General features: G+C 35.4%; 1 protein-coding gene across 6 annotated transcripts in view; it reads right to left on the bottom strand.

The window, feature by feature from the left end:
* Window positions 1-6,973: 6,973 nt before the first annotated feature.
* The window catches only part of PTPN3 (protein tyrosine phosphatase non-receptor type 3), a 152,826-nt gene continuing 145,907 nt past the window's right edge, over window positions 6,974-13,892 (bottom strand). For all 6 annotated transcript variants that reach the window (XM_057423071.1, XM_057423070.1, XM_057423072.1 and 3 more), the window contains 3 exons: window positions 10,516-10,661; window positions 9,708-9,843; window positions 6,974-7,228 (listed from right to left, as the gene is read on the bottom strand). In XM_057423071.1, coding sequence (XP_057279054.1) covers window positions 7,151-7,228; window positions 9,708-9,843; window positions 10,516-10,661 — 360 coding nt within the window. In that variant the 3' untranslated portion in view covers window positions 6,974-7,150. The remainder of the gene's footprint in view (window positions 7,229-9,707; window positions 9,844-10,515; window positions 10,662-13,892) is intronic.

Below are 13,892 nucleotides of genomic sequence, written 5' to 3'. Positions count from 1 at the left end.
TAATATCAACATCAATTTACATTTCAAATGATTTAAAAGTACAGCTTAGGATACAAAATAAACTCTTTCCTTACCTTCCAAATACATCAAATACATTCTTTTATTCCTTTAATGCACTGGCACCTAAGATATCAAAAGAAGAAACTATAGAGGGCTACAGAAAAAAACATTAAAATGAACAAGAATGGCCAGAGTCACTGAATGGATATTATCTTCCAAGCTTTTTCTGTATCTGATAAAGCTTTTTGCAATGCTTGAGAAAAGAAAACAACACCAAATCCTAACTTTGCCTTTCCCACTTCCATATCAGTCATAATAAAGGTCAGTTTTAACCAATACAACATTTGTTATGATAAGTGCCTGGCAGATTTTCAAAGCCATAACAGGACTGTCCCCATTATTTATCTTGTACCTCACAAAAGGTTACCCAGTAGGTGTGAAAACCTAAATAAATCATGTTTACTACTCACTGCACAGGTCACTGGAATAGAAGCAATGATTTTTGTCATTTATTTTGCAGAATCTGTACTTAAACTATATTTATGTTTGAGAGCATGTACTAATTCCCCACCTAATTGCTACAGACAGTAATTTGACTTGTACTAAAAGCTAGCTAAACAACAGTTCTACCAACTTTTCATTTGTGTATGCAAAGCTCTGAATTAGAAGGGCACTACTCACGAACTACTCAACTGCCACCATGTTAACCTGCTGCTTAACTGAAGCAAATGAAGCCCACAGAAATTAACACTGCTGCTCTGAGCTTTTTTTCTGAAAAGAATGTATGGCTTCAATGTACTTGCAAACTCATATAGATACACCTGACTGTACTTTAAACGGGACTGCTCAGGTTAGATAATACAAATACAACCCCACTGAGGTCAATATAGACAGCTGATTTATGAGCAGGCTTTGAGTCAAGAAGGAAGCAAGCCCCTCCTACTTCTTCCAGTCTGCAGCAGGGACTTCTGAATCAGGATTGCAAACAACTCTTCACAAGGAAGAAATTAATCAGGTAGTTAGGTCGATGTTGATGTTTCTGTGTTTTAGTGGCAATACCGCTTATTAGTTGAGAGCTAGTTTGGAGTATGACTACATAAGATGAACCCACAGCAAAGAAGATACTTCCTAGCAGCTTTCCTTTTACAGAGAAACTCTTTTATTTCCTGTAAGAGGTGTGTGTTTTGTATAGATTTTGGTAAATAGCTCTTCCTTACTTGAAGGTTCAGATTTTAATGTTGGGTTTTTTTTAAAGCATCAATTCCACCTTAGTATGAGGAGGCTTTCTAATGCTTGGGAGAACACGCTCCAAAGATGTCCTGTTTACAAAACAGTTACTGCAAAAGGCTGATAGAAATATGATGCTACACTGGTTACAGTTGGTAACCGATGCTAGGTAATGGATTTAATAGGTCTAGCAAAGCATCTGTTTCCTCTTTGCATGCCTGGCAACCTCAGTAGTTATGCAGACACATTCAGGTTCCATCTATGTCTCAGTAAAAGACACCAAATGAAAACGGCCAAAATAATTTTTAGAAAGAAAAGATTTCAGATTAATTCAATGTTACTTAAAAGCACAAGGCAGTAAACGAGGAAGAAGTTAAACAAAATTATTTCCTAGTCAGCTTGACAAAAATTAAATCACATCAACAACAGGGCTCCTTAGTAGAATTGCGCCAAGAGAAATTATGCATTTGAAACATAGAAAAGTGAGGAAAGTGTTTTCTGCAAAGGGAAGAAAATTGTACATTTCCCACCCTTACTTTATCTGTTAAAAACATTTTCATCCTCACAACTTTTAATTTTTCATTTTTTAAGAAAACACAGGTCTATCTGCCCTGAACAAAACATTCTCTACATGCTTTTTAGAAATATCTTTATGATTTTTACCACTGTTAGCAGCACTGTTTAAGTCCCTCAGAAAGGAGCTCAGTTCAGGCTAAAGGCCATGTTGCACCACCAGCAGGTGTAAGTACCATCCTATCTTAAGCAACAGCAGTGTCACTTAGCCTGTCTATGACAAAGCCAGCTTTACAGTTTTGGGAGACCACAAGAAGTGTTTTTGTAAGTTAAAACAGTGACAACTCATGGAACGAAATCATGAAAGCCAAGAAAAGAGAAGTTGAACAACTAACAGTAAACTGAAGTGTTTCATTAATGTCTATTAAAATCAAGGCTTTAATATTTTATATAAGAATTTCTTTAAAGATTCAAACCCCACAGCTAAGCTCAAAACAACACACAATCAAAGACTCTTATCCAAGTAGTCTGTAACAAAATTAGGAGAGTCAATAAAGGCACATTCAACTCCCCACCCCCAATGCCACCTCCTGAGATGAATTTGTCTTAAAAAGACACTAGTTACTGGTCTCTTACTTGTTTTTTCCATTATATTCTTGGTCCTCAACAACTGCTCTTTCTATCAGTGGTCAAATCAGACCACTATTGTCACAGAGTTAGTCTAAGCTGAAAAATGCTTGAATTGATCAATACGATGTGCTCCTCTTTCCTTTTCAAATTTGGAAAAGCTTACCGTTTTTTTTAAAGACAGCAATTTTCAGTGATTGTGGATACTCTTGTTTGAAGTTTGTACAGCTACTGGATAACTGGAAATTTAAATATGTTAAAGTACACCACAACTAAATCATACTGCATTTGATTGCTATATTTAAACTGTTAATATAGTGCTATTGTTAATCTGAGATGTCTTAACACTATCAGTGTCAGAACTTAAATGCAAGAGAATCCATTTAATCAAAACATTATGTTTTATATAATGAATTAATTATTCACTTGGCTTTCAACTGCCTCTGAACACAGTATTTTACGATACAACCTTACCTTCTATACACTTTCAATTAATAAATGCTTTTAATCAAGTAGACTAATTGCAGGTTACTAATCAAAACACAAACATTTCCTAGTGCATGTTCTCTTTGGAAAGGCTTTTTGTGAGGGAGTAAAATAAATTTGCACTTAAATGCTTCATTTCAGGATATAACAATAAAGCCATTATCAGTGAAATAACTATGTTTAAATTTTAGTTGACTGAATATGAACCATGTGTGTCTATTTTCAACATCTTCAATCAGTGGACCACTTACGCATTTAGTCTGACACATAAGAACATTATCTACAGCAAAGAACGTTTGTTGTAAAACAGTATCAGATTATTCTTGTAATAAAGCAAATACATAGTTCATTAGGTATTTCAGAACCACAGTTCTTTTGAAATATATATATATACTTAACCAAGTATGGCATAGTAGAAAAAAGGAGGAAAAATAGAGAACCAACTGTTAAAAAAATAAGTGTATATGAAGAGCTATTGCTGAATTCTTAGGTACATTTTGATTGCATATAATTTAGTGCCAACACCTAAAAGACAGGATTCATGAAAGCAAAACCCTGGATTACTTTTTTTTTTTTTCATTTTCTTTTCATTTTCAAAACACCACCACTGTTCAAGGTTTTGTTGTATTTTAATGATTTATATTTCATACATCCTGTTACACAAAGGCATTCACGGTTTATGGCACCATTTTTCTTATTTGCAATACATGGCAAGATGTGTCCCTCCCACTTCCACCTCAGAAGTGTTCCCCTGTGATATTTCTGAAGATGCTCTGAATAGGCATTTTAGCTACTTCTGTATCAAATATAAAGTCATTTAGTTAAAATTTATTGACGTTTTGAAGAATAAATGTTATTGTATTTCACAGTGATGAAAACCGCAAAGGCTTATTACTCCCTCTTCATCCACCGCAATGCTAGAATTTCTGAATACTTTTGTTATGACCACACTAGCAAAACTGAGGTTAAACCGTTTATGAAGGTTATGCAGAAACTTGACTTCACAGCATTTCCTGCTATTTGTCAATTGCCTGACAGTTAGAAATTTTGTGTTAGGAGCTTTAACTCTACCAACCCCCTCCCTTCCCCCTGATCAATCAATTCAGCGTGGTTTTAATTCCCCAATTCCTGTGGAAACAAAAGCCAGCATTAAGAAGATCTTTTCATAAGTATGCTCTCATTGCAAGATCAGATCTAAGGCATACATTATTCAGTGCAAAGTCATCACACACTACAGATCGAGGACAAACACCCCTTCATTCTCCCCTAAGGACCCTACAGGTACTTGTGCAAAACCGAGCAAGACTGAAATAAAGATGGACACAATGTACAAGTTACTTGCCTAGTTAATATCTGCTCTATGATTTTCCCAAAACAATTAAATATTACAGAGATTATTATTTTTACTATTTTTATAATTTTCAGTAGTCTCTCAGTGGCCAGCAATTTCAAACAACTTATTAAGATCCAAAGGAAGACTTCAAGAATGGTATTACCCAAACCAACTAAGTTTACCAGAACAAGAGCAGCATTTGATGTCACAATATAACCATCATCATTGAAACAGACAGTGTAAGTCAAACCGATATCATGTATCTTGAGATGGGAGTTATGTAAGGAATAAATTTACAGTGTTTTGGTAAATACAAATTCAATATGAAGAAACATAAATAGCAATAGGAATATAGCAATAACCTTGAATGCAAATAAACCATAAGTTTAATCAAATACTTCTATGAAAGAAAGAGATGTCACAAAGAGACGTTCTAAATATTTTCTTACTATTTATTTTCTTGCTTTTTTCCTCCTTGCCTTTTTCACTTCTTGACAAACTATTAACTGCAAGTCATGCCAGCTGCAAGGGATGACTTTGGGACCTGGGCACAATAAAACTTAAAAAAAAGAGAAAAAAGAAAACAGAAAAAAGAAAAAAGAAAAAGGAAAAAAGAAAGGAAAAAGGAAAAAAATGAGAAAAAGAAAAGAGATGTTTTAACAGCAAGGCACACACATAACAAAAGGGAGACTTTTGTTAACCACCCAACAGAAACAGAGTCTTTAGTGTCCACTACTTCTTGGGTGGGAATGAGCCACTAAGTTTTTTCAGTGCTCAATATCCTCTCTAACAGCAGCAGGTGGTCTAAACTTGTACAACACTTTTCCACATGCATCTTTCAAAAAAAAGCTTCCCAAGCTACATGTGCAGGTCCAGTATAATTTTATGTTTGGAGTCACAGACAGATTGACCTGATGCACTTTAGCAAGTTAAAACAGAGTTACAGTCTCTTGCCTTCCAATCTGTGCCCAAGCAAGAAAGAGAATAACGATCCAAAGTATTACAAAAACTTCAGTGAAAGTGAAATTTGGAATGCACTATATAAGAATGAACACAAACGTATCCACCCTATAATCTAACAAAACCAAGAAGCTTTCCGTTTTGCCAGCTACCCAGCGTATTCCAATTAAAATTCTTCTGATCAATAAATAGTAGTCAGGTATCTTTACCTGTAACTAATAATGCAATCTTGAAGAAAAGACCAAGCCTACAGAAAGGCAAGAGTCAACAATTTAGCACATCCTACGTTCACTTTTCAGCTATCTCCTGGGGAAGAAACATAAACTTCCGGTAACATGAAAGACGCATACTGTACAGCTGTGGCAGTTTCTATAATGAAACTCCAGATATAAATGATAATATCCATAACACAAACCATAATTCTAAAATATATCTGATTATGTGTGTATATATATATCTAAAAAGAAAATGATCTAATTTTCTCTTTTATACACATATAAACATATGGCTACTATGCCCCATAAAAATTTTTCCTTATTTAGGACTAATCTTTTAAATAACAGTTTTAAACAGTCCCTTAGAATATTATTTAAACACTATTCAAAAATGAAGTACTATGAGAGGGTAATCAAAAAGCACACACAAAATAAATTAACATCATACAAATGTGGTTGTATTGTTCAGAAAGTCCAATTCTCCCATTTGAAATGAAATGGAGACCAGTGTACCTTAGGGTGAATTATTTATCAATGCACAAATTCATTCTCTTTCCTTGTAAATCTTCATGTGAATTTAGCTGCATTTCCATAAAGCAAGAAACACAGTAAACCGGCAGAACTCTTGCAAGAGTGAGTTGTGTTTCACTGGGTAAGAGCAGTTTTTTGCTGAAGGGCAGCAAGTCAACATTTTACCACCATCAGAACACTAGCAACACCTGTGCCCTTGGAAGCTTCACACCTTGAAATAGCAGCAACGTATTTGACCGGTTCAGTAGTAATTTTTCTTCCAGTATTGGATTAGATTACTTTGCATATACAGTAAGTCAAAAGTCTAGTATCTTGTGTGCAACATTAATCCACATTTACATATGAGAACTTATAAATACACATGGAAACAAAGGTGACAGAGAATTAAACCGCTTTTAAGTTAAAATGCTTTCAGTCCACATATTAAAAACAGCAGTGAAAAACAAGTATAAAGGAGATGGACAGCAGAAACAGAAGATAAGTAATAAAATAACTAAAACTGTACGAAGCAGTTCACTGTTAAAAGGGCAAGTTGCAATTACAATTGATCAACAGAAGATGTAGACAGTACCATCTGCATAAATGCTTAAATGCAGCATTATTTTCACATCACATACAGTAGATGTGATTTCTAAGAAGCATATTATAACAGCTGGCATATTTACTAACAGATTTATGGTAACTGAATACTTAATTTGTCCAGCTCTTAATGTACAGTACTTACACGTTAGCCTTTAAAGCTCTCCATCAACCTTTTAGCAGTCAAGGTTACATCTCCATGAGTATCTAGTGCCCCAGTAAGACAGTTTAAACATTCACCTCCAATGAACTTTCATACCAAGATATTAAATACATTAGCTGAATCATTTCAATACTGTGAGTTTTCTTTTTTGCTATTTCAAAGGAAACACAAGGACCTTTTTAACTTTCAAAGTGAACGGTGTTTTAAGGCAGTAAAAGATACGTATTAAGGTTCCCATGATTGTTTATGGTTGTCTATGTGAACAAAGCATATTACACACAATTGCTGTCATATGTTTATCTACATGACTTCATTATGCTGTACATGATTTAGCAATCTTCTGTACATGATTTAGCAATCTTCTTGAGAAATTTAAAGTGCCACAGTTCAAATGTGCTCATCTGTCTTTTCATGGGCTTCCCAAGTCCATTCTAGTTGCTTTCAGAAACAAGCCCTTGCTTTACTCAAAGAACAGTGTTTTTAGGAAAAAAAAAAAATTCATCCTTCAGTGCTGTGCTAACTGGAATCCAGTGGTCGAACCAATCCTTCTTTGTAAACACGAAGAATAGCTTCACAAACAAATTTGTATTGACTCTGTGTAAGAAAGAAAAATAACAAACATTTATGGATGATTCAACTCCTGCTTATACAGTAGTACTGGGTAGAGCTAACAGTCCCACTGCTTCCTTTTCTCTTCGACAAGGACAGGAGAGGAGACGCAAAGATGGAAGGAGAAAATCCAACTCTCCCAGCTGTGTTCTCCACAAACAAAAGTAACATTCGTTGAAGGACAAGCACTAAAAGTCTCATGCCAAGGGAAAACATAACCCTCAAATTTAAAAGAACACATGCTTAAATTTCAGGAAATAGGATTTAGTTGTAAAAGCTATACAAATTTATGAGATTCTTTCTACATCTCTTTATTGTTCTTTATACATCTCATCCATTTATTTGGTAGCTATCTGATTATTACAAGTATATTCTAACCTTGACAATCCTGCAGTTACATATTACTGGGCACATTTAAGTTACATGACTAAAAATGTATTTAAAGTTACCATATAGGATATACAGGTCCAACTGCCTTGCTACAAATTTTGTGGTTTTTTTTTTTTAAACCACCTACATTATTGCAGAAGATGGAGTCACTTTATTTTAATTTAATCACTGTTTGTAACAGAATGGGATCAAAGACTTTGGAATGCATAATTTTGAAGAATAGCAACCACATTAATTCTTCCAGCACAGAAAATTCTGAGCTCATTTCATTCTTATAAAGTCTTCATAAACTAGATTAGTATTTTTTTTCTGAATTATACTATTGCAAAGACTATTTCTGTTGATGGACCTGTTTGCTAAAGCCAATTAGCCTGTAAGCCTCCTTCTGAAAAGTGATACAAGAAGGCATTAGCAATAGGACTAAAAATCCACCTAGCCTGAATAAATGTTTATGACTGTAGTGATAGGACAAGGGGTAATGGGTTAAAACTTAAACATGGGAAGTTTATATTGGATATAAGGAGGAAGTTCTTTACTGTAAGGGTGGTGAGGCACTGGAATGGGTTGCCCAGGGAAGCTGTGAATGCTCCATCCCTGGCGGTGTTCAAGGTCAGGTTGGACAGAGCCTTGCGTGACATGGTTTAGTGTGAGGTGTCCCTGCCCATGGCAGGGGGGTTGGAACTAGATGATCTTAAGGTCCTTTCTAACCCTAACTATTCTATGATTCTATGAGTAACAGAATCCCAAGAACACAAGATGATTCCTCTACCTTTTCTCCGAAATTACTTTTCACTATTGTCAAAACCCCAAAATGAACACCTTCCCCCAAAACTCCGTGTCATATATTCAAAGAAGCAAAGCTTTACATTTTCTAAATCCCTTTTTCTATCTTCACAATGATCTCCCTTGTATGGCAGCTCCCCTCAGCTCTCTGGAGGCATCTGGAAACATTCCCCCAATATCTCCCAAAGGACAGGGCTAAAAGTACTTGGACCATCAAGGACCTTACACTGCATTTAAATACCAGTAGCTAGAAATGTTACTCTTCTCTGTAACCTGCAATACATTTGCTCTTAAGTACAGAAAACCTCAGGAAAACTGCGGGATGGAAATGAATTTTCTGCATCTCGATTTTCATACCTTTTCTTTCAACCCTTCAGTCAATTACTCCCACTTTCAAAAATCACTCTCTTCCTTTGTCTTTATTTCTTAATTACCTTGACTTTTCTCTTTATTGTTATGATTTGCATTTTTTTTACTGACTGAATGAGCAAAGTATGATATTTAGCTCTCTGTTCAATACTTCTGTGATGAAGTTACTGAACAAATAAGAATGAGCACTTCAGCATTTCTTCCTCTGACTCAGACTACTTGTTTTCTTTGCTCTTATCTGTTGCATGTATTCTTACTGCTTACTCAGCTGATAACTAGTTCTACCATGTACGTCCTATAGCACTGCTTTCTGTATTGTTTAGTATCTCTTAATTTCTCTTTAATGGAACAAAATGGTTAGTTTTTCTTTTTTTTTTTATTTTTTTAATGAAAGGCCATACTGTTACGTAAATTTTGTTTTAGCTTTATTATTTTGGTCAAAGCTTTTGTTTTGGTGCTCCTGATGATAAGATTGCAGATCTTTGAGAAACTACAGACTTCACATGATTAAACAGCAGCCACTGAACTGACCAGTTAATAGCTCTGATGAGTCCATTCTTACTCATTGAGCATGCCCTGTCTGATACTAACTCACAATATGATTCTGGCTGTGTGTATCATCTTAGAATTGAAGCACACACACAATACCCACAGGGCAGCTGAACATGCTTCAGGGAAGGCTATCATAACTGAACAATCCTTCTATTACATCTGAATAACACCCAATGGCCTTTCCCAGAAGCCTTAAGCTGAATATCAAGTGTGAGCAGTGGGGCTAGGTGGAATGCAGGAATGGGAACGTGGTAGAGAACCCAGGATAGAGCAAGATGTTAACCTGCAGCTCCTTGATATTCTGTTTTCTCACAGCTCAGCAAATGCAGCACATATGTACAGAAAATAAGGCTTCCTCTCTATCACTTACTGATGTTTGCACCATCATAGCTCGCTGGTCTCGCATTTTTCGTACAATATCCAGGGGATAAACAGGTTGGTTCCTTTCAATTAAGCACATGGCTGTCTCCATAGTGACCAATACACCAGTGCGCCCGATTCCAGCGCTGTGAAATGTAACAGAAAAACAGTCTATAAATTAGTTTTTTGCAATGCACCAGATTCATATCACGGTCTTAATACTAGGATGCCAAAGAGCCTTAGAAATTACAGGAAGACCTCAATACTAGAACAGAGTGTGAAGCTTATCTTTAAAGCAAGTTCAGTATATTTTCTGCCAGTTATTAAAAAGAATTTTTATATAAATAAAACTAAAACCTCACCTAAAGAAAATGGATTTTTAACAATTATAACTGCTTACAAATCTAAATGCACTTGTTTGGTGGTATTTTTGACTAAAAAATGTAATCTAACTGACTGCTTTTTGACAGGCACTTGAACAGCTGAAAAAAACCCTTTGCAGTACCATTCAAAAGGAAGTTACAACAGTGGCAGAGGATAAAAATGAAGAACAACTGACACTGCAAACTACCAGCTCTGTGACAGTTACGTGACTAAGGCATTTCACGCAAAGACTGCAGTAAAAAGGGAGTGAAAAGAAACTTGTCCTTTAGATACAACACCAGTGTCTCCGTCTTCAACAGTGAACGCTGGTATTACACAGTTTAACATTTTGATCTTATTAAAAGAATCTCCTGCCTTGCAGACAAACTTTTCAAAGCAAATGCTTATTCCAAGGCTGAAGCAAACCTATAATCAGAATTTTAAAGCACAAGTACCTGCAGTGAACAAGGACAGGCTCATTCTTTACTCTCTTTGGCCTCATACAGGTCACAAACTCCAAGAAGTCCATTGAGTCATCAGGAACACCATGATCAGGCCAAGCAACATACTGGAGATGGGTGACTGTGTGGTGTTGTTCTGTCTAAAAAAAGTAAGGTTTTCAAAAAGTGTTCAGTGTTATGACTCCTCTAATTATGTTTACTAGATACAAGTCATACTTTTCACAGTAGGCATGTTCTGCAGATGCTATAAGACACATATGATGTAGAAAATATTTGTCATTTTAAAACTCAAAGTAAAGTATGAACATGCAATTCTTAGAAAGCACGCAAAAGGCATAACATTTTCTAAACAAATGAGGTATCAAGTTTAACTTCTGTGATCTAAACAGACTGTAATTTTTTGAATTTATTGACTGCTGACTTATTATACCTTGAATTCACCCCAGGTAAAATGCTACAAGGTGTAAGCATAATAATACTATATAATCTAACAGGTTGGAAGAAATAGCTGAAAACACTAGAGAACTACTAAGAACTGTATCAAAATAACAGGGTCTTGGGACTACATAATTCATTCTAAATATGTATCTTTGTGTACTTACAGGTTCAGTTATAAAGTTGCCTGCAACATTTGCTAAATACTTTTTCTGTTCAACACCAATATATATAGCTCATACATACGTGTTCATTGTACATATATGATTGACTTCAGTACGACCCACAACAGGATACTTATGTGTGGAAGCAATAAAATCAGTTAAAAGATTCTGTTGGAGGAAGAGCTCTTTTTTCATTCAATTATACCTCAAAAAGTAGCTTTACAGAAGTTCTTTCAGTTTAGTTTTTTTTTTTTAACTTTGATTATGAAATCACTCAATCATCTTTGCATTCAGATTGCGCTCAACTGCTATGTTACAGATATAACCAATGATTAGGTGGGAAGGAAAAAACCTAAGACACTCCTGAGCTCTGCTGCATCGTGCAACAATGATCTCGCTCTTCACAAACTGAGACAAGTCTTCAGGCTCCTTTATTGATTCCACACATTTAGCAACAGTTAAGCTGCTGGCTGGCATTTACTGATGTCCATTGCTAGACACCGTTTGACACCCTACTGAAATAAAAACTCCTTTATCACTGTATTAGTCTATAAAAACTGTCCTCTCCCTAGTGTTCCACACAAGAATGTTTTCATGATGCTTGTGACTTTAAGAAGTATTTTCTTCCTTTTAAGTGCAAAACTACTGAAATATATGACCTATTTCAAATGCCTTCAACTGCTTGCTTTCCTCTTCCACTTGAGGAAATTATTCCACTCCCAGGGAGCAGGCTAGTAAGATACAGAAGACAGGATAAACTACTGCCTGTGTACCAAGCAGTGTTCTAGGAAATTCATTCATCCCAGTCAAAGTAATTGCAATTGCAGAAATTTACAATTACCTGCAGGGATGTGAAGATAAACAACGCAGCTCATACTTAGCTTCCTAAAGGCAGTATCTGAGCAATCACTATTAAAAGGTCTAGCATAGGCCCAAGTGGATAATATAATCTACCGTTAATGACCAAGCTTGCTGTCATACAAATTGCATTTCAAACTATTCTCCAAAAGACCTCACAATGACCAGGATCTCTGCAAGAAAAAGCATGTCCTTTTTCTAGTCAGCTTTGCTGTCATTATGTAGCTGAGAGCTTGATCAAATGATTACACTGTAAATTTTTCTGAAATGCTACAGATCAAAAACAAATACCAAAAACACAACAAGAAAACGTCATTAAAAAGTTGTCTTTTGGAAACCTGCGCCTGCTTAATCAGGAGATCTTCAAAGGGAAATGAGATAATGCAGCAATTACATGCAGCAGTTTAAAGTGATTCTCTTAAATCAAAGACATTTGAATTACAGCATTCAGGTGAAACAAAGACTTGAGTCATTCTAAAATTATCCAAGAGTGAGCATCCAGTGACCTTTCATGTGCATCAAGAACTTCAAGACATGCATCATGGATAAATGCCAGTGGCACACGTAAGAACCACCAACAGTGATCTGTAGCATCAAAAGCCATTTTACATTTTACAAGCTCAGAAAAGAGAATGGAGTCAACTTAATTTTTACTTGTCAGTAATTCAGACTCAAATATAGCAAGTTGCATTTTTAAAAAATAGTTCATAGACATTAAGTGCCACAAGCATATTACATAAGACTTACTCGGAGTGAGAATACGTGTCAGAGCACGCACTTGATCCTCAGAGCTGCTCCTTTTGGTGAGATCATTATCTGTCAAATGCCCTACTCACCCCTAAACACTACCATAGCTGTTTGTTGATTATTTCAGGTATGCCTCAAGCTTCAGCATAATTTCCCAGTTGCCTGTGTTTTATCTGTAGCGCTTTGATGAGTTTTGATTCATTTGGTTGAGCTCTTCTGAGATGATTCCAATTGTTAAAACTTGACCCTTCCATCACTCACTTTTCAAAATGCACAAATATTTTAAAATACTTATTTTTTTTTAATTAGAAAGCTAAGCCTATCGTAAATGGCAGCTTTATTCATATACGTTAGAACTAGCTCTTCAAATTCTAATACCTTTAAGTATTAGAAGTCCAGATTTTTTTAAAGCTATTTTTAGTGGTCTTTACACTCATAATAAAAGTCAGCCTTTAAATTCAGAAAAATGTCAGTCAAATAACACCGTACATGGAAATAAATTGCATTAAAAGACCACCACACTTACTGAAATCTAGCACTCATATATTAAAAAAAAGTGCTAGAATTACAGTTACTGGTCCCATAGCTAGCTTCACTGTATATGTCCTACTACGAATACTTACTTTTAAACACCTTTTTTCTCCCAGATCCTGCTTCTTTGTACAAAGCTAGTAGTGGAAAAGGTAGCTTCTCATTATACTCCAGTTGCTGTCCAAACCATTATCATCTGCAAGTCAGCTTAAATCCTTTCTACATTATTTTTTTTTACTGAGGTTTTAAATAAGTTATTATTGCAACATCATAATGACTGATACATGTAGAATTTATCTTTATAAAATCTGGCTCTATTAAGTCCTTTCCTGCTGTCTCACTTTCTGGAAGTTTAGACTTACAAGAGCTGCTCATGTCCCAGTTGCTGTTTTTGCCTAACTTGACATTATATACCTTGTTCAAAAAATATTTAATGTTTTTTGAATGCACATGGACTGATTGCAATTGAATTTAGGTATTTGGTGTTTTCACAAATCAGCCTAACAATGGTGGATTTAAAAAAAATGAGTCCAAACAATGTACAGACTCCAATGATACTTCTAGATTGTCATTTGCCCAGTTTATCATCAGCCATTTGACCACCATTTAGCTGCTTCACAGCACTGAACCATATTC

The sequence above is a fragment of the Pezoporus wallicus genome, unplaced genomic scaffold (assembly GCF_028554395.1).
Source record: "Pezoporus wallicus isolate ANWC-B61680 ecotype Strahan unplaced genomic scaffold, APGP_CSIRO_Pwel_v1 contig_749, whole genome shotgun sequence".
Taxonomy (NCBI): Eukaryota; Metazoa; Chordata; class Aves; order Psittaciformes; family Psittacidae; genus Pezoporus; species Pezoporus wallicus.
Note: the sequence above shows the minus strand (reverse complement) of the source record. Positions and strands in the feature narration are given on the sequence as shown.